The sequence below is a fragment of the Giraffa tippelskirchi genome, chromosome 9 (assembly GCF_054371585.1).
Source record: "Giraffa tippelskirchi isolate mGirTip1 chromosome 9, T2T-mGirTip1v1.2.pri, whole genome shotgun sequence".
Taxonomy (NCBI): domain Eukaryota; kingdom Metazoa; phylum Chordata; class Mammalia; order Artiodactyla; family Giraffidae; genus Giraffa; species Giraffa tippelskirchi.
Window position 1 is genome coordinate 54,632,418 of NC_137283.1, and position 19,234 is coordinate 54,651,651.

The window sequence follows — 19,234 nt, forward strand, 5'->3', positions numbered from 1 at the left end:
AAAGCAAGGAAATTAAAAAAAAATCTACTTTTGCTTCATTGACTACATTGAAGTCTTTGACTGTGTGGATCACAACAAACTGTGGAAAATGCTTAAACAGATGGGAATACTTTACCTGCTTCCTGAGAAACCTGTAAGCAGGTCAAGAAGCAATGGTTAGAACCGGACATGGAACAATGGACTGGTCCAAAATTGGGAAAGAAATATGTCAAGGCTGTCTATTGTCACCCTGCTTATTTAACTTATATGCAGAGTACATCATGTGAAATGCTGGGCTGGATGAATCACAAGCTGGAATCAAGATTGCCAGGAGAAATAACAACAACCTCAGATATGCAGATGATACCACTCTAATGGCAGAAAGTGAAGAGGAACTTAAGAAACCTCTTGATGAAGGTAAAAGAGGAGAGTGAAAAAGCTGACTTGAAATTCAATATTTAAAAACCTAGGATCACAACATCCGGTCCCATCACTTCATGGCAAATAGAAGGGGAAAAAGTGGAAACAGTGGCAGATTTTATTTTCTTGGGCTCTAAAACCACTGTGGACAGTGATTGCAGCCATGAAATTCAAAGATGCTTGCTCTCTGGAAGGAAAGCTATAACAAACATAGACAGCATATTAAAAAGTAGAGACATTACTTTGCTGACAAAGGTCTGTTTAGTCAAAGCTATGGTTTTTCCAGCAGTCATGTACAGATGTGAAAGTTGGACCATAAAGAAGGCTGAGCACCAGAGAACTGATGTTTTCAAACTGTGGTGCTGGAGAAGACCCTTGAGAGTCCCTTGGACTGCAAGGAGATCAAACCAGTCAATCTTAATGGAAATCAATCCTGAATATTCATTGGAAGGACAGATGCTGAAGCTCCAATACTTTGGCCACTTGATGCAAAGTCCTGACTCACTGGAAAATACCCTGATGCTGGGAAAGGCTGAAGGCAAAAAGAGAGGGGGCAGCAGAGGATGAGATGATTAGATAGCATCACCAACCCAATGGACACAAATTTGGGCAAACTCTAGGAGACAAGTGGAGGACAGAGGAGCCTGGTGTGCTGCAGTCCAAGGGGTCACAAAGAGTTGGACAAGACTTAGCGAATGAACAACAAAGATATTTAGATTCTTAAAGTTTGTTTCTAGAGAGGTACTGGTCACTGCTCCAGCCCTAGCAACTTCAATGGGAAAACATGCAGGCAGACCAACGTTTGTAAAGTTTTCAGGACTGTTCTTTAAGAAACACAAACTTGCTACCTAGAGAATGAGACCACTGTAAACAACTGGCCTGCTATTCTGTGTGTTCAAGGAATCATAAAGACCTCAGCAGGTGAAGATGAGAGGAACACTGAGTTTCTCTTCACGCTGTCTCAGGATTCTGCTTCCAGGCCTAGTTCTTTACTCGGTTATCACTATTAGTAATCGTTAACAGCTGCATTTGATCAGTGTTCATGTATAACTCCACACCAGAGCACGCACTTCCTACTTTTCCCTTTCAATCCCTAAGACCACCCTGTGAGACTGGTATTTACATCACGCCAGTTTTACAGATGAGAAGGGAAACTGACTTCCCCCAAGGCACTTGGTGGCAAAAGCAGGGTTCAGACCAGGTTTGATAGCACAGCCCGTGCAGTCACCTCCAGCTACCAGAAAGTGACCGGCGGTACGCAGGGCGACCCAGGAAACTGGGTCAGTGATTTGCCATCGTGAGGGAAGATAAAGGAGAAGATGATTCTGCTTTCATCGGCGTTCAAATATGAACAGAAGAAACATATTGTGAAACAAATAAGAATTGCTAAATATTAGAAACCCTAATTTCATGCTCCTTTTTCTTAGTGCTGCGTGACCTTGATTTTCAAACAAAGCTTTCAAGATCCCCACTCCCTGTTTTCAGGGCTGCTCGGCACCCCGGAGGTGACTTTGGCAGCAATCAACCTCATATTTTTTCTTTCACTCGAAAGTGAAAGTCGCTCAGTCGTGTCTGACTCTTTGCGACCCCATGGATTATACAGTCCATGGAATTCCCCAGGCCAGAATACTGGAGTGGGTAGCTGGTTCCCTTCTCCAGGGGATCTTCCCAACTCAGGGGCTGAACCCAGGTCTCCCGCATTGGAGGCAGATTCTTTAGCAGCTGAGGCACACAGGCTACACACTCCCTGCTCACAGAATCGAAGTGTCCAGGTTTTACCCCAGTAAAAGAAATGAAGCATCAGAGCAGCGTGGCTCAGCGTTGTAGAACCATGGACTGAGAATCCACCGTCTGTTTGATCTTACTGGCCAAACGCTAACTGCAGGAGAGTCAGTGCTGGCACCAACTCCGCCCCCAAATGAGTGCCAGAGGTCCCCCAGGGTCCCCCGAGTGCACTTCTCGGCAGCACAGCGGTTAGTGCGGCCCCGGGCACATGTCTGCCCCCTCAGCGCTCCTGGGATGATGACAGCCAGGTTCCTGTTCCCAGCAATGCCAGACTGTGCCTGAGAGTTGCCGATTCTCAGGACTAAATGCACCTACACGAAGGTATTTTTCCAAAGCCTCCACAACGTGCTGGATTACTCTTACAGCCAGGAAAATCCAAAAAATATTATAAATGAAGGTGGGGGATGGAGAGGAGAGACATTTAATTTCTTTTTAGCCTAAGTACTTTTCCCACAGGAGAAAACTAAAACCCACATATAAGTAAAGAGCAATTTTTTTTTTAAAGAGAAAATGAAAATGCTTTAACAAAAAAGGTAAAAATAAATGAAGATTGAAAAAAAATGTTTATCAATAAGTAACAATGAACTTTCAGATCTGTATACTAGGCTCAGAAACACTGGGAAACCTAACCAGGTTGAGCCTGGTCAACCTGCCTAAAATGGTGTCCTACTCACAGTGGTTTAACGTTATATATTAAACCAATATGAGTGGGAGGTGAGCATTACATATAAATAGCTTTTTTTCTTTTTTTTTTTTTAAGAGAACTGACTCTCTTTATGAGGGAAGTCTAGGACAGGGAAGGCAAAGATGCCATCATTTCCCCTCACAGTCTGGGGCTGAGATGAGAAAAGGTCAGCCTCTAGAACTGCAGCTAAGAGGATCAACCTGTGGTAATCATCATCAACAAGTATCAATAACAGCCATCACGGATGGGGTACACTGTGGCTCTAAGGATGCGGTGACTCCCCCGTCCCCTAAATGAACCCTCACACCTGCAAAGTGCTGAAGGGTGTTACGGGCCAGGTTCTGAGCTAAAGAACCTTGTACGGATCAACCCACCACATTCTCCAGCAACCTGCTGGGGTCAGTAACGTCATTGTCGTTTTTGGCCATGGTGTACGGCTTTTGCAGGATCTTAGTTCCCTGACCAGGGACTGAACCTGGGCCCACGGTAGTGAAAGCACCCAGTCCTAACTACCGAACTGCCAGGGAATTCCTAGTAACACTGTATCATTATTTTTACTTTCTTTTATTGAGGTGAGATTCACATCATGTTAATGATATTTAACTTTATTTTTATGTAAAATACAAAGATATAAAAACTCTGAACAATTTAATGGCATTTACTACATTCACAATGTCATACAACCAGCAGCTCTACCTGGTTCTAGAACATTTCATCTCCCCAAAAGGAGAGTCCGTACCCACTAACCAGTTCTTCTCCCATTCCCGCCTCGCTGTAGACTCTGGTGACCACACCAATCTGAGTTCTGTATGGATTTATCTACTTGCATAAATGACCGCAATCACCCAGTATGTGACCTTTTGTATTGGCTGCTCTCACTTGGCGTAATGTTTGAGGTCCATCTGTGTTGGAGCGTGAGTCAGTATTCATTCCTTTTTGTGGCTGAACAGTCTGTTCCACTGCGTGTGTACACTGGTAGCATTAATCCCACTTAACAGATGAGGAAACCAAAGTTAGGGTCACACAGTCAGTAAGTGGTCGAGTTGGATGCAAACCAGTCAGCATGATGCCGCTGAGCCCGTGCTGGCACAGAGGGAGAGTTACAGTGATGGGGAGCGAGGATCTGGTGACAGACGTTGGTTTTTCAGCTAGCCTGGAAGGCCTGTGAGATTTAAGAACCATGTAAGTCTGATGCTTTGAAGGCAGGGTGGTCAGGCTGCAGCAGCAAACCCCAGAAACTGCCGAAGATGGCTGTATCACAGAGCCAATTTCCTATTTGATGAATCTGAGCTTTTTTTTTTTTTGAAAACAAATATCACAGTATATATATGCTCAGTTGCTCAGTCGTGTCCAACTCTTTGTGATCCCATAGACTGTAGCCTGCCAGGCTCCTCTCTGGGATTCTCCAGGCAAGAATATTGGAGTGGGTTGCCATTTCCTACTCCAAACAAATGCCATCTTGTACATTTATTTCAGAAGGTAAGAAAGAGATGTTAGGTCTAATGTTTCCACAGGTAAGCTGAACCAGCTTTCAGCTGGAGACTTCAAGGGTGACGTAAACCGAAACCTCGGCTGGTGTATCTATTTCAGAGCTGTATCTAACCTTGGCTGGTGTATCATCCTGTTGACGCTCAGAGGGCACAGCCTGCTATCTGGTGTTCAAACCACACACGATGGGGCAGAATCTTTCCCTCAAGGCTTGCAGGCACCCTTCTGGAGCTTTCAGTGACAAGTCATAACTGTGGTCTTCACGCTTTCCTACACCTTTTCTGGAGCCTTTATTCTAAAGAGTCACCACAATCTTCGAGGCTATTAGCTAATGACACAGTATCTGGAGAGCTGAGAGGGCGATGGTCCTTTGGTGAAGGATTCATGGCAGAGTGTCTACCATTAAGGCATTCGATGCCCTGATTAGGCTTGGAAAAAAATGGCCTCACAAAGGATGAATCGAATAGGAAAGAGATGACTCTGGAAATTTTTTTGCTGACTTGTCAAGGTTTCGGGAAAGTGATGATTCAAAGCCAAGTTTTGTCTCAGGGAGCCTGGAGTAAGCAAAGTGGATGATAAAAATGCTGACCAACTCGTCCTGTTACTAATGAAGAGCAAAGAGTGCTTTCAAACTAGGCGTTACTGGTCTGAAGTGGGGAGGGGGTGAACAGAGCTCTATCATCCAGATGCCAAATCTGTGAGATGCAGACTTAACCACCTGGCTGCGAGAGCAGGATCAGGAGAAGAGAAGCAGCGTGTGGAACACACAGCCTCAAGCAAAACTTCGGTCGTCAGGAGCTCCCACTCCAAGGTGAGCAGAATGCAAACAGGCCTGCTTTGGTTTTCCCATCTCACGGCTTCCAAAGATGGTTCTTAACTGTCTGCTTCTTGGGAAGGCAGTGCCAAGGAGAGGCCTGCCCGCCAGGGATGTGGATCCGGGCGCTGAATCTCAGACACTGCTCACCAGCCCTGCCCACTCAGTCCAACCCACTCCCAGCCTTCAGGTAACACTCTTCACTGTCATCCACACAATTCTGTTTTCCTTTGCTTTTTTTAAACAAAGTAATTTTACTTACTTCATCTAGAATGTGTTACGAAATATTAATTGCACTCACCAAACACCTCGATTCATTTTTCTCACCACATATTTTTATTTCATAACAAGTTCGGTGAAGCAATACACAACTCTTATCTAGCCCTGTACCATACAGCCGTGTGCTCTACACAACATGCCCGCCGATGAGGTCACTGAGAAATAATGAGGTAACTTGTTTTAAAATGCTTCTTATGACACAGCAATCCTTGGGAGATAGTACATGGAATTTTCCGTGTTGGAGTAACTGGCTGAAGTTCCTGGAGAGCTGAGACCTGTGGACAGAGGGCCCTCCTCCAGGACAGACTGGACGTGGGTAACAAGAGGCAGGTGTACAGGGGTGGGCCGCCTGCTAGGAAACCATCATTTCAGGTAAAATCAGAGAGTAACAGAAGTTCCCTGCTGCTGGGAGAGTCCGCCTCCCTGAACCCCTGAGGCTGGGGGTCGGTGAGAGAGCAATCCAAGGACAGAACCTGTGGTCCTCACACAGGGCTGACTTCCTCTGGGAATTTTAACTTTTAAAACACTAACACTTTCTGGTACCAGAAGCGCCATGCCCTTTACAAACTTTTACATTAAGGGGCGATTACCATGAAAGGACTTTTTACCTCGCCCTGAATTTGGCTTATGCAGGAGGCTCAGTGGTATCTGCCAGTGAGATTAGAAACCCGAGGCTGGATTGTTAAAGTTCGTCCTGGTCGCTCCTCTCCCGTGAAGAGACCCAACGGCTGAGAATCACCTCCTGGAACCAATCAAAACACAAAGGCGGCTGAATTCTGGAAGCAGAAATACACAAACATGCTAGACACGTGCCATCACAGGGATGTTTCACAGCCGCCTGTCTGTATAAGGACAGGACCTACTCCTGTTCCTTGCAACTAAACATGGGGAGAAACGTGAATGCGGCAAACCCAGCGTGGAAACAGCATCTATGGGCATCACCCCAGGATTCTAAGAGCTCCCCTGGCCGCAGCTGTGGTTGTCTAGCAGCACGTTTCAGGAACAGGGAGCACTGGCATGAACCTGATGTCTAACACAGAACCGGGCCCGTGAGGGCTCCGGTGTGTCTGGGTCAGCAAGGAGAAGGGACTCCAGGGTCTGGAGTGGTATTTACTGAAAAGCTAACCCAGTGGACACAGTGAGGACAGACAGGGGGATGAGGCCCTGGAGACAGACTCCGCAGGCCTACAGCGGGGTGAGGGGCGGGAACAAGGAGGAAGGACAGAAGTAGTAACCGAGACTGGGCGACTGGAGGATGGACTGGCAGTCCCAGCAGAGAAACACCCTCCAGAAAGATGGGGGAGCCTCAGCTCGGCCCAGGCCCCGGAGCCAGACTGGAAGTTCAGGGAGGCAGCGAGCTGTCAGCGACCCTTGTCTCTGGGACTGAGCACCAGGAGAGGCCGGGCTGGCCCCAGGCCGGCAGTGCAGGTGGTTCTGGCCGAGTGGTGGGGACAGAAAGCACAAGGCATCGAGGCCGCGGGATTGAGGGGGAGCGAGGCTGGGTTCAGCAGGGAAGGGTCTGGGAAGGCGGAGGGGAGACGCTGATCCTATCCAGTCTGGGGGCCACACTTTCCAGAGGACAGACACAATGGGATGGGCAGAGCCTTCAGGACGATGTGAACTTGGCTCTGAGTTCACTTACTTGAACTTTAATTTGTTTCATACATTCGGGTGACTCCATGTCCTTGTCAGTCATGGTGGAGGGTTTAATCAAATAGCACAGCAAAAGTTCCTAAGGAGACATGGAAAAACAAACTCCATATCGCATGAAACAGAAATACAAACCCGAGTGAGTGTGCAAGAAACGAGGACCTCCTCCACACCCCCTGCAACTCACAAGCATGTCCGCCTCCCCTCGGGAGTGGAACCGGGCACTCTAGACCGAAGATCTGCCATCTGGTCGTCGCTGACATGGCAGGCGAATGCAAACACAGCTCATACAATGACTACAGACACAGCATTTAAAGTACTCAATACTGGAGTCAGTACAGACCCCCTAATTCTACAGGACAAAGCTACTTTCACAGGCTAAAGCCTCAGCAGCTTAGCCTGAACCTAGGCAGCTGCCGTGGGCTCCCGCTGGTCCTTTCACCAGGGCTGCCCACGCCTCCAGCAGCAGGACAGGGAACTCGGAACTACTAACAGAGGATACTCTGAACGTTCACTGCTTGTAGTCCTGGTACAAGGTGAACTGTCCCTCTCATCCTGCCAGGAGTGGGATGGAGGCAAACACAGCCGGGAGCTCACATGGCCCTGGGTTTGAATCCCGGTTCTGCACATGAGCTGCATGATCTCGGGTTTATCACCGGATCTCCCTAACACTGATTCCTCGCCCTTCGGATAACAACAGGGTGGTGAGAGAAGACATAAGGTGTTCAGTTAGTTAGTTCAGTCACTCAGTTGTGTCCGACGCTTTGTGACCCCATGGACTGCAGCAGGCCAGGCCTCCCTGTCCATCACCAACTCCCGGAGTTTACCCAAACTCATGTCCATCGAGTTGCTGATGCCATCCAACCATCTCATCCTCTGTCGTCCCCTTCTCCTCTCACCCTCAATATTTCCCAGCATCAGGGTCTTTTCAAATGAGTCAGCTCTTCCAAGCAGGTGGCCAAAGTATTGGAGCTTCCCTTCAACATCATTCCTTCCAATGAATACTCAGGACTGATCTCCTTTAGGATGGACTGGTTGGATCTTCTTGCAGTCCAAGGGACTCTCAAGAGTTTTCTGCAACACCAGAGTTCAAAAGCATCAATTCTTCAGGGCTCAGCTTTCTTTATAGTCCAACTCTCACATCCATACATGACTACTGGAAAAACCATAGCTTTGACTAGACAGACCTTTGTTGGCAAAGTAGTGTTTCTGCTTTTTAATACACTGTCTAGGTTGGTCATAACTTTCCTTCCAAGGAGTAAGCATCTTTTAATTTCATGGCTGCAGTCATCATCTACAGTGATTTTGGAGCCTAGAAAAATAAAGTCTGCCACTGTTTCCCCATCTATTTGCCATGAAGTGATGGGACCGGATGCCATGATCTTAACTTTCTGATTGTTGAGCTTTAAGTCAACTTTTTCACTCTCCTCTTTCCCTTTCATCAAGAGGCTCTTCAGTTCCTCTTCACTTTCTGCCATAAGGGTAGTATCATCAGCATATCTGAGGTTGTTGATATTTCTCCCGGCAATCTTGATTCCAGCTTGTGTTTCTTCCAGCCTAGCGTTTCTCATTTTGTACTCTGTATATAAGTTAAATAAGCAGGGTGACCATATACAGCCTTGACATACTTCTTTTCCTATTTGGAACCAGTCTGTTATTCCATGTCCAGTTCTAACTGTTGTCTCCTGACCTGCATACAGATTTCTCAAGAGGCAGGTCAGGTGGTCTGGTATTCCCATCTCTTTCAGAATTTCCCAGTTTATTGTGATCCACACAGTCAAAGGCTTTGGCATAGTCAATAAAGCAGAAATAGACATTTTTCTGGAACGCTCTTGCTTTTTCGATGATCCAACAGATGTTGGCAATATGATCTCTGGTTCCTCTGCCTTTTCTAAAACCAGCTTGAACATCTGGAAGTTCACGGTTCACGTATTGCTGAAGCCTGGCTTGGAGAATTTTGAACATTAACTTGCTAGTGTGTGAGATGAGTGCAATTGGGTGGTAGTTTGAGCATTCTTTGGCATTGCTTTTCTTTGGGACTGGAATGAAAACTGACCTTTTCCAGTCCCGTGGCCACGGCTGAGTTTTCCAAATTTGCTGGCATATCGAGTGCAGCACTTTCACAGCATCATCTTCTAGGATTTGAAATAGCTCAACTGGAATTCCATCACCTCCCTTAACTTTGTTCATAGTGATGCTTCCTAAGGCCCACTTGACTTCACATTCCAGGATGTCTGGCTCTAGGTGAGTGATCACACCATCGTGATTATCTGGGTCGTGAAGATTTATTTGGTACAGTCCTTCTGTGTATTCTTGCCACCTCTTCTATCTTCTGCTTCTGTTAGGTCCATACCATTTCTGTCGTTTATTGTGCCCATCTTTGCATGAAATGTTCCCTTGGTATCTCCAGTTTTCTTGAAGAGATCGCTAGTCTTTCCCATGCTATTGTTTTCCTCTATTTCTTTGCATTGATCACTGAGGAAGGCTTTCTTATCTCTCCTTGCTATTCTTTGGATCTCTGCATTCAAGTGGGTATATCTTTCCTTTTCTCCTTTGCTTTTCACTTCTCTTCTTTTCAAGCTATTTGTAAGGCCTCCTCAGACAGCCATTTTGCTTTTTTGCATTTCCTTTTCTTGGGGATGGTCTTGATACCTGTCTCCTGTCCAGTGTCACGAACCTCCGTCCATAGTTCATCAGGCACTCTGTCAGATCTAGTCCTTTAAATCTATTTCTCATTTCCACTGTACAATCGTAAGGGATTTGATTTAGGTCACACCTGAATGGTCTAATGGTTTTCCCTACTTTCTTCAATTTAAGTCTGAATTTGGCAAGAAGGAGTTCATGATCTGAGCCACAGTCTGCTCCCGGTCTTGTTTTTGCTGACTGTAGAGAGCTTTTCCATCTTTGGCTGCAAAGAATATAATCAATCTGATTTCAGTGTTGGCCATCTGGTGATGTCCATGTGTAGAGTCCTCTCTTGTGTTGTTGGAAGAGGTGTTTGCTATGACAGTGCGTTCTCTTGGCAAAACTCTATTAGCCTTTGCCCTGCTTCATTCTGTACTCCAGGGCCAAATTTTCCTGTTACTCCAGGTGTTTCCTGACGTCCTACTTTTGCATTCCAGTCCCCTATAATGAAAAGGACATCTTTTTTGGGTGTTAGTTCTAGAAGGTCTTGTAGGTCTTCATAGAACCGTTCAATTTCAGCCTCTTCAGCATTACTGGTAGGGGCATAGACTTGGATTACTGTGATACTGAATGGTTTGCCTTGGAAACGAACAGAGATCATTCTGTCGTTTTTGAGATTGCATCCAAGTACTGCATTTCGGACTCTTTCGTTGGCTCTGATGGCTACTCCATTTTTTCTAAGGGATTCCTGCCCACAGTAGTAGATATAATAGTCATCTGAATTAAATTCACCCATTCCAGCCTATTTTAATTCACTGATTCCTAAAATGTCAACATTCAGTCTTGCCATCTCCTGTTTGACCACTTCCAATTTGCCTTGATTCGTGGACCTAACATTCCAGGTTCCTATGCAATATTGCTCTTTACAGCGTCGGACCTTGCTTCTATCCCCAGTCACATCCACAACTGGGTGTTGTTTTTGCTTTGGCTCCATCTCTGCACTCTTTCTGGATTTATTTCCCCACTGACCTCCAGTAGCATATTGGGCACCTACCGACCTGGGGAGTTCATCTTTCAGTGTCCTATATTTATGCCTTTTCATACTGTTCATGAGGTTCTCAAGGCAAGAATACTGAAGTGGTTTGCCATTCCCTTCTCCAGTGGACCACATTTTGTCAGAACTCTCCACCATGACCTGTCTATCTTGGGTGGCCCTACATGGCAGGGCTCACAGTTTCATTGAGTTAGACAAGGCTGTGGTCCATGTGATTACATTGGTTAGTTTTATGTGATTGTGGTTTTCAGTCTGCCTGCCCTCTGATGGAGAAGGATAAGAGGCTTATGGAAGCTCCCTGATGGGAGAGACTGATTGAGGGGGAAACTGGGTCTTGTTCTGATGGGCAGGGCCATCGGAGGTGTTCAGTGATAAGTATCAATCCCCTTTTTTTCTCTGAGACCTGCTACCTGTGAAAACAAACGTGTCAATGTTTTCTGAGTCATCTGTTAATGTGTGCAGGCAGATTCTGAGCACGTGCTGGTGGGTCCTGCCCCCAGGAAGGAAGGCAAGGCTCACTGACTCCCATGCCCACAGGGAACCTCGGGGCTCAGTCCCTGGAGCTATGCACCCGCTGGTGGGGGGAGGGGGGGACATGAGAGGAGGGCCAGCGTCAGAGCTCCGCTGGCACAGATGCTCTGCGGTGCCCACAGATGACTTTCATGCTTCTGAAACATTCAATATGAAGATCCAACCATTTAAGTGACATGCGAACCCGAAAGCTGATGCTGTGTTACCTTGGAGACACTGACTGAAACTCTGCTCAAGGCAGCCAGGGACCTCCAGCTGAGAGGTCTGCGAGGAGCACCCTGGAAACGGTCGTCCACCAGCTCCACGATGACGGAGTAACTAGAAAACACAGGAGGGGCATTCCAGAATGAAAAGCATGATGTCAATCCATTTAAAAAGAATGCTGTCCTACCAAGGACAACGCAGAAGACAGAACATACATCATCTGATCCTGAATTCCCCTAAACTACGCCTGGGAAAAATATTTTAATGAAAAGCTCATACTTCACGTTACAAACAGTCAGCCTGATTTCAGCATGATCATGACCTATTTGTTTTATAGCATAAGGACATTAATGTACAAGGCACAGACATATAGTATCGATTCCTATTAGACCAGGAGGAATCGTGTGCCTCTGAAAATTAAACTGGAGCTCAGAAATTTCCTCCTGTCCCTTTAAGCCATTACCATATTTAAAAATCACTCCATTAAGTCAGGAGCTTGGGATGAACACACACTCACTGCTCTGTATAAGACAGATAATGAACAAGGACCTACTGTATAGCACAAGGAAATTTACTCAATATTCTGTGATAACCTACATGAAAAAAGAATCTAAAAAGTAAAGAATATATGTGTATGCATATCAATTGCTTTGCTGTACACCTGAAACCAACACAACATTGTAAATCAACTAGACTCCAACTGGAAAAAAAAAAAAATCACTCCAAACCTTGCATGATAAAACGGAGGGCCTTTTCGATACAGCACTGCAAAGGAAAAAGAAAATGTATAATCACTTGAAATCAAACTCTAATTTTATTACTTACTGAAGTGCTTTCTATCCTCAAAGGGATACAGACACCCAGTGCTCGGCCTGTGTGTCAGGTGCAGGAGGCCCTCTGGTCTGCTTTTAAAACCCAAACTGTTTTTTCCCCAGAACAGAATGCAATTAGCAAAGCAAATCTGTTGTCGAGACCCTGATGCCCTTGTCCTACCCGCACCCCACAAATGAACCCCAAATTCAAGCAGGGCAAGGCACGGCCATCTGCCCACCAAACCCGTCTGCTGCTTCTCCAGGCATGTGAGACCCGTCTCAGCCTCCCAAGCACCCGGCTGGGCATGACTGGGCGTCATGGGCCCTTCTGGGCTGGCCCTGAAGCCCTCGCAGACACCAAGCCTACGCCTGTCCCCTTCTGAAGCCGCATGAAGCCCGTGGGGCCACATGAAGAAGCCAGGCTCCCGCAGCCCCTTTGGGAGTTGGTCCAACCACCATCCGGATACCGGCTTTGGATTTCACAGAAACAGAATTAACTTCAAGCGTTCGCTAAGCCCCTGAAACTTGGGGCAACCAGAGCTGCAGGCGTTACCTTAACTAACACAGTTATATCTGTGAGCTCTTGGGAAAACCAAGGCAGAAAAGCTTTATTTCCTTGAGGAACTGGTAGAACTTTTCCTTCTGGGCCACACTGATCCTGTTGTTAATCACGTTTCCCTCTGGGTCCGGTACCATGAGGTCAGAATGGGTGAAAGACCCTACTGATGACACAGTGACCCTTTGCCTCTATTTCCCACGGTTGTGTTTCCTCATCATGAGTAGGATTCCTATTTAAATTGTATGTAAATTACTTGGCAAGTCCACTCAAATTCACTGGGTAAGGGTCCAAACTGAAGTAACTACCTAAATACCCATTTCTCAACTTCCGGGCTGTGGTGCAGCAGCAGGAGAGCTCCTACTAGGATAGGGCTGAATTTGGGCTCCGCGTCACTCAGATCTCTGCCACGCCCAGTTGTGGGGCTCTAAACATGTCATTAACTCCCCTGAGCCTCGGTACCCCGAGCCATAAAATGAAGACATGAAGGAAAATTAAGATCTCCTCCAGTTCTCAAATGCCATTAACTCTGATCAGTTACACATCCTTCACAGATGAGATGCAACTGGAACATGACACAGCTTGAAAGAAACTCTGATCCCCCACTTCGGGCCCTTCAGATGCCTGCCTACGATGGAGGTGCATCTCAGGTTAGAAGCATGAACACAGCATCAGTCAGACCCCCGTTCGAGGCTCAGCAGTGCCGAGAGCACACAATGACACCCGTGTTCAATCTCCTTACGAGAATCGGGGAAAATGATGTAGGTGGAGGTGCTCGAAAAGTTACCTGTGATAATAGTCATTGCCATAGTAACAGTGTATCCAGAGCAAAAAAAAGGAAAGAGTTTTACAGAAATGCCTCCAAGTATAAAGACGACAACTTCAGAAGTTTAAGGGATACTGACTATTTAAAAATAAAGTCTGAAGGAACATAGAGAAGAGAGGACGTGACGTGTGGAATGAATGGTGGAGTGCAATAATTGGTGAAAATGGTGATGAATGCAATAATTAATTCGGGAAACCACTGCAACTACCAGGGTACCAAATACTCAGTTTCACTCTACAAACACTTGTAAACTACCAAAGGGAAAATGCAGACGTCTGACAACAACCAACTTAGCAAACGAACGGCTTCACCAGCAGCAGGACAGCCTGACATCACCCACTCCTGGACGTGGCCCCGAAGGACACACATCACCCGGGGCCGGCTGAAAACTGGTGAGCCTGAGCCTAACCACGAGGAAGTGATCAGACCTACCCAGACTGTGGGACATCCTACAGGACGTCGCAAGAGTTGATGTCGTGGAAAACAAACAGGTGGAGGGGCTCTTAGAGGAAGAGAGACTGAAGAGACGGCAGTGCTGGTTGAGTGGCGGCCCCCCAAGACACATCTGCATCCCAATCCCGTGAACGTGATCGTGTTGGGGAGAAGGAACTTTGCGGAGACTGATGCGACACAGCCACGGCCGAGGAACGCCTGGCGCCCCCGGAACCTGGGCGAGGGGAGGGGCAGAGGCAGCGCGGCCCCGTCCGCGCCGCGGTTTGAGGCTCCCGGCCTCCGGACCTTCTGCGGCTTTATGCACCCCAGTTTGTGGTCATTTCTCATGATCTCCCTAGGGAGCTGGAAGACGAATAAATGCTCCGTGTGATAAATGAACCTTGAGTGGAGCCTGTCAAAAAAACAAATCAGAACCCCAACAGCCACAAAAGACACTGTGGGGACAAGCAGGAAACTGAAAAGACGGACTGAGTACTTAGATGATGCTAATGAGTAACTCCAGTTTCTCTTAGGTATTATATGGTGTTATAATTACGGAGGAGTATCTTCTCAGGAGCTGTGTCCAAAACCACTTATGAATTAATAGGGATTAGATGTACAAATGTGGACAACGTTAACAAAAACATAGTCAGTGGGAAAAACAAGCTTAGGAACAGACTGGAGATGAGATGGGGTGAAGGCGCTCCTCCCTGCTGGGTGAGGGGCATGGGGCCCTGAGGCCTCTCCCTGGGGCAGAGCCAGCCGCCAGCTCTCCACGACAGATGACAGTTCTCTGGGCTCTGGACATCCTGTCTCTGCTGGCTTCCGACGGCTCCCATTTTTCCGTCCAATTTGCAATGTCTAATTTGCAGGGAGCTGTGAAATCACGTGACCAAACAGTCAATGTGAATCCAAAACTGAAATGGGTGGGAAGGAGGCTCAGGAGTAACTAGAACTCTGGGTTAAGGCCACCAGCAACTGCATGCCTAGGACAAAAATATAAATCCTGGACTTGATTTTTGGCTTTCTGGCTGGCAACATTACTTAGCTATGGTGGGAAGCACAAGGAGCTGAGACCTAAAGAGCCCAAATCTCTGTACTTACCGACTGTGGTTAAAACTCAACATTAAAAAAACTAAGATCATGGCCTGCGGTCCCATCACTTCATGGCAAATAGAAAGGGAAAAAGTGGAACCAGTGATAGATTTTATTTTCTTGGGCTCCAAAATCACTGTAGATGGTGACTACAGCCACGAAATTAAAAGATGCCTGCTCCTTGGAAGAAAAGCTATGACAAACCTAGACAGCATATTAAAAAGCAGAGACATCACTTTGCTGACAAAGGTCTGTCTAGTCAAAGCTATGGTTTTTCCAGTAGTCATGTATGGATGTGAGAGTCAGACCTTAAAAAAGGCTGAGCATTAAAGAATTGATGCTTTTGAACCATAGTTCTGGAGAACCAAGACTCTTGTCCTTTGGTCTGCAAGGAGATCAAACCAGTCAACCCTAAAAGAAATCAACCCTGAATATTCATTGAAAGGACTGATTCACTGAAATACTTTGGCCACCCGATCTGAAGAGCCAACTCATTAGAAAAGACCCTGATGCTGGGAAAAATTGAAGGCAGGAGAAGGGGGCAACAGAGAATGAGACAGTTGGATAGCATCACTGACTCAATGGGCATGAATTTGGGAAACCTGTGGGCGATAGTGAAGGACAGGGAAGCCGGGTGTGCTGCAGTCTGTGGGGTTGCAAAGAGTTGGACACGACTGAGCGACTGAACAACACCAACCAGCTGTGGGACCCTTGGTAACTGCCCTGACCCTCTGAAACCTCAGTTTCCTCGGCTGTAGGAGTTGAGCGCCACAAGCCTCACACAGAGCGTGAAGATGAAATAAGATGGGAGAAAAAAAGCAACAGGTAAGCTGACGGTGGCCACAGCAGCCGGCAGCCAAGGGGGCTTTGGGGGTGGGGGTGTGTGTAAGGATGGGGTCCCGAGTGGTTCCTGGCCTGGTTGTCTGCCGTGGACATTCACAGTCACGCGGCTGGGCAGCTGCGCCTGACCCAAGATCACGTTGCCCGTTCCATGTGCTGCTGCTGGAGTGAAACTGGGCTGACAGGACTTAGTCCAGGGCAGAGTCTCCCTGATCAGACGTGAGTCTCACAACGGCCCTCTGATGTGAGTCACTGCCTCTGGGAGCAGGAGCAACTGTGAAGGGAGCGTGTCCTGGTGTCACCTGTGCTGGCAGCTCTAGCGCCTGTGCGGTCGCACTGCCAGCCTTCCAAATGAAAATGGCAGTGTCAGATGCAGGCAGCACCCTAAGGCGGGTGCCAAGGCCGGGGAGCCGCGCCCCTCACCGCAGGCCAGCACAGCTCCTGAACTTGGGCCTGAAGACGCCCTTCACAGCGCTGCTGGGCCAGGACCTGGGCTCACGGTAACCACACAAGCACCTCCAAATGCATAAAACGCCCCCCAGCAGGGCAAAGGCCTTGAGGAGCTGGGAACCAGCAGTGGATGGATTTCCTTCCTTTTAAAAAGTCTGTCCGTCTGCCCACCCTTTCATCCATCCTTACAAGGCAGTTTATTTTTAAATGAGGAAAGATCTCTCTACTCACCCTCCACAAATACATGCGATAAGGTTTGCTTACACCGCACTCAACAGAGGTCCCGCCCCGCTGCAACCTTCTGTTTTTACTTTTTATAAAGATGTTGCTTTATAAACATATTATCCATGTTACATGATGAGTGACCGGAAGCTCAGAGAGGCGCAGTAACCTTCCTGAGGTCACACAGGCAGCAAGACACTGAGCCGGCCTCAAGCCCCAAAGGGCTCTCCCCGTCACCCCGCCACCTCTGAGCACGTCACTGTGGCCTTGTCGACTGGAAAATCCCGCTCGCGTTTCACCCATTCACTGAGAGCACTGGCTGAGGCCTGCCGAGCGTGCAGCCTGGGCGGCTGCTCTTCCCCAGGGATGAGGAGGGCAGGCGGGAGCAGGTGCCAGCCAGGCCTCAGGCTCACCTCATTTAAGTGCCATGACATGTGGGTGACTGTTACCTGGAGACTCAGAAAGCTAAGCTCGAGGTCACCCTGATTATTCACGTGGTAACCCAGCATTAGGACATCTGTACCTGAAACTCAGGCCTGGAAGAAACAACAGCAGCCTTTATCTTAGACGGGTGGGCACTCCTTAAGCTTTATATATATTGCTGACCCACTTTGAGAATTTAATGAAAGCAGAAGGGGGTGGCAGAGGTTGGGATGGTTAGACAACATCACTGACTCAAGGGACATGAATCTGAGCAAATTCTAGGGTAGCAAAGGACAGGGGAACCTGGCAAGCTGCAGTCCGTGGGATTGCAGAGTCGGACGTGACTTAAGAGACTGAACAACAACAACAACCCATTCTTGACGCAGAAAAATGTACCCATTTACAAACATGCAATTTTGAATAAAATTCGGGGGGGGCCTGGTGCCCCTTGAAGATCATCTTACGATTCTAGGTTAAGCACACCTGATTTTAAAGCACTTAAGGATATAAAAGACTGAACTGGCTTTCTTTGTGTATTAACAAGGAAAGGCTCAAGAATACATGGAATAGTATATGATCGAGCCCATAAGACCTTGGGGGCCATGATGTCATCGGAGTCCTCTCAAACACCTTGACATCTTTGTTTGCACCTCACACGCAATTCTCAAGAGCTCCTAGGAAGCACCCACTGGGTGGATGTGGTGAAGTTTCAGGGGCTTATCAGTAGAAGCAGTGCTGGAGGGCAGTGGCCCCCAAACATATTGGCACCAGGGGCTGGTTTCGTGGAGGACAGTTTTTCCAAGGACTGGTGGGGCTTGGGGGTGACTCAGGTGCATTACATCTTTCTACTATTTTACATTGGCTCCACCTCAGATCATCAGGCATTCAGATCCTGGAGGTTGGGGACCTCTGCGGTAGGGGATCCCAAGGACCTTCGCCCACTTGCCCAGGCCTAGTGATGCAACCACCCCCCGGCAAGAGTGTACCTCGAGGCTCTCCTGGGCTCCGGAATTGTCCATCTGCACAGTATCTCCTCCCTGCCCCCAGTTGACTTACTATGTCCAAAACACAAATCCAAGAATCTAGGCGTGACCCTGAATTCCTCTCCTCCCCCAGACCCTACATCCATTCCATCTGCAAGGCTTGTCAGGTCAACTTCCCTGACTCCTCTCTCTGCTTCCACTTTTTGCTCCCCTTGTCCCACCCCAACCCCACCATCTATTAGTAAAGCAGACAAAGGTCCTATTGGATCGAATCATTAAATATGTCCTTTGCTTGAGATGCCCTCAGACTTCCAATAGGCAGAATAACATCCTAAGTCCGTGCCAGGGCCCACGTGATCTCCCCCAGCCTGACTCTCCCCGGGGCCCCCTGAGCTCTGGACGTGCTGAGACCTGCCAGGCCTTTACTCCTCTGCAAAGGGTTACTCCTCTGGGCCCCGGGGGTTCTTCCCCACACTCTCAGGTGACCTGTTCCCTCACTGGGGTCACACTTGAGCTGTTGGTGTTTGGGGCACATCTTTTCAGAGTCTTCTCCTAACCACCTACCTTCCTTTTACTCTGTCTCTTTATTCCATTTTATTTTTCTTAGTGCCCTGAAATTACAGTGTGTATTTGTACGTCTGCTTGTTTGTCCCCCTCCCAGCATGTGAGGAGCTCCACCCAGACAGCTTCGCCTGTTGTGTTCACCTTTGTGTTCCTGGCACCTAAGATGATCTGGCTCACACGAGACCATCAGCAATATTCTGGTGAATGGGGTGCTCGCCAGGTCCCAGCTCCTTCCTTTAAGTAAAGAGCTGTGCTGTATGCGAGTTTCCAAGAGCCTGGGTTCCAGCTTTCAGAGTGTAGCACTCTGACACTCGCCCTGGAAACTTTCACGGGCAGGTGACCCTTGCTTTCACAACTGCAGTCTCCTTATCAGAAAAATGATGACCGAGAGCATCAATCTCATAGAACTGCTGTTAGGATTAAATGAGGTCATGAATGTCAAACACCTGGCACTCAGTGATGGCTCAACAAATGATTGCTGTCACTATCATCACAGGTACACCATGATTATTAATGG

At 47.7% G+C, this 19,234-nt stretch overlaps 2 protein-coding genes across 9 annotated transcripts in view; both read right to left on the reverse strand.

Annotated features, from left to right (window-relative positions):
• Nucleotides 1–6,144, reverse strand: part of MKRN2 (makorin ring finger protein 2) — a 64,490-nt gene extending 58,346 nt beyond the window's left edge. The window contains exon 1 of the mRNA XM_081526376.1: nt 6,059–6,144. The gene's annotated coding sequence lies outside the window, so the exon portion shown is untranslated. The remainder of the gene's footprint in view (nt 1–6,058) is intronic.
• Nucleotides 1–19,234, reverse strand: part of TSEN2 (tRNA splicing endonuclease subunit 2) — a 57,283-nt gene that overhangs the window by 9,581 nt on the left and 28,468 nt on the right. For 3 of the 8 annotated variants that reach the window (XR_014064362.1, XR_014064363.1, XR_014064366.1), the window contains 4 exons: nt 12,243–12,279; nt 11,517–11,628; nt 7,093–7,182; nt 6,059–6,192 (listed from right to left, as the gene is read on the reverse strand). Coding sequence is in view for 3 of the 8 variants with exons in the window: in XM_081526365.1 (XP_081382491.1) it covers nt 6,133–6,192; nt 7,093–7,182; nt 11,517–11,628; nt 12,243–12,279 (299 nt within the window). In the remaining 5 variants the exon portion in view is untranslated. Of the gene's footprint in view, nt 1–3,458; nt 4,912–5,484; nt 6,193–7,092; nt 7,183–11,516; nt 11,629–12,242; nt 12,280–19,234 lie in introns of those variants that run through there. The other 5 variants (XM_081526365.1, XM_081526362.1, XM_081526364.1 and 2 more) reach the window with 3 other exon arrangements.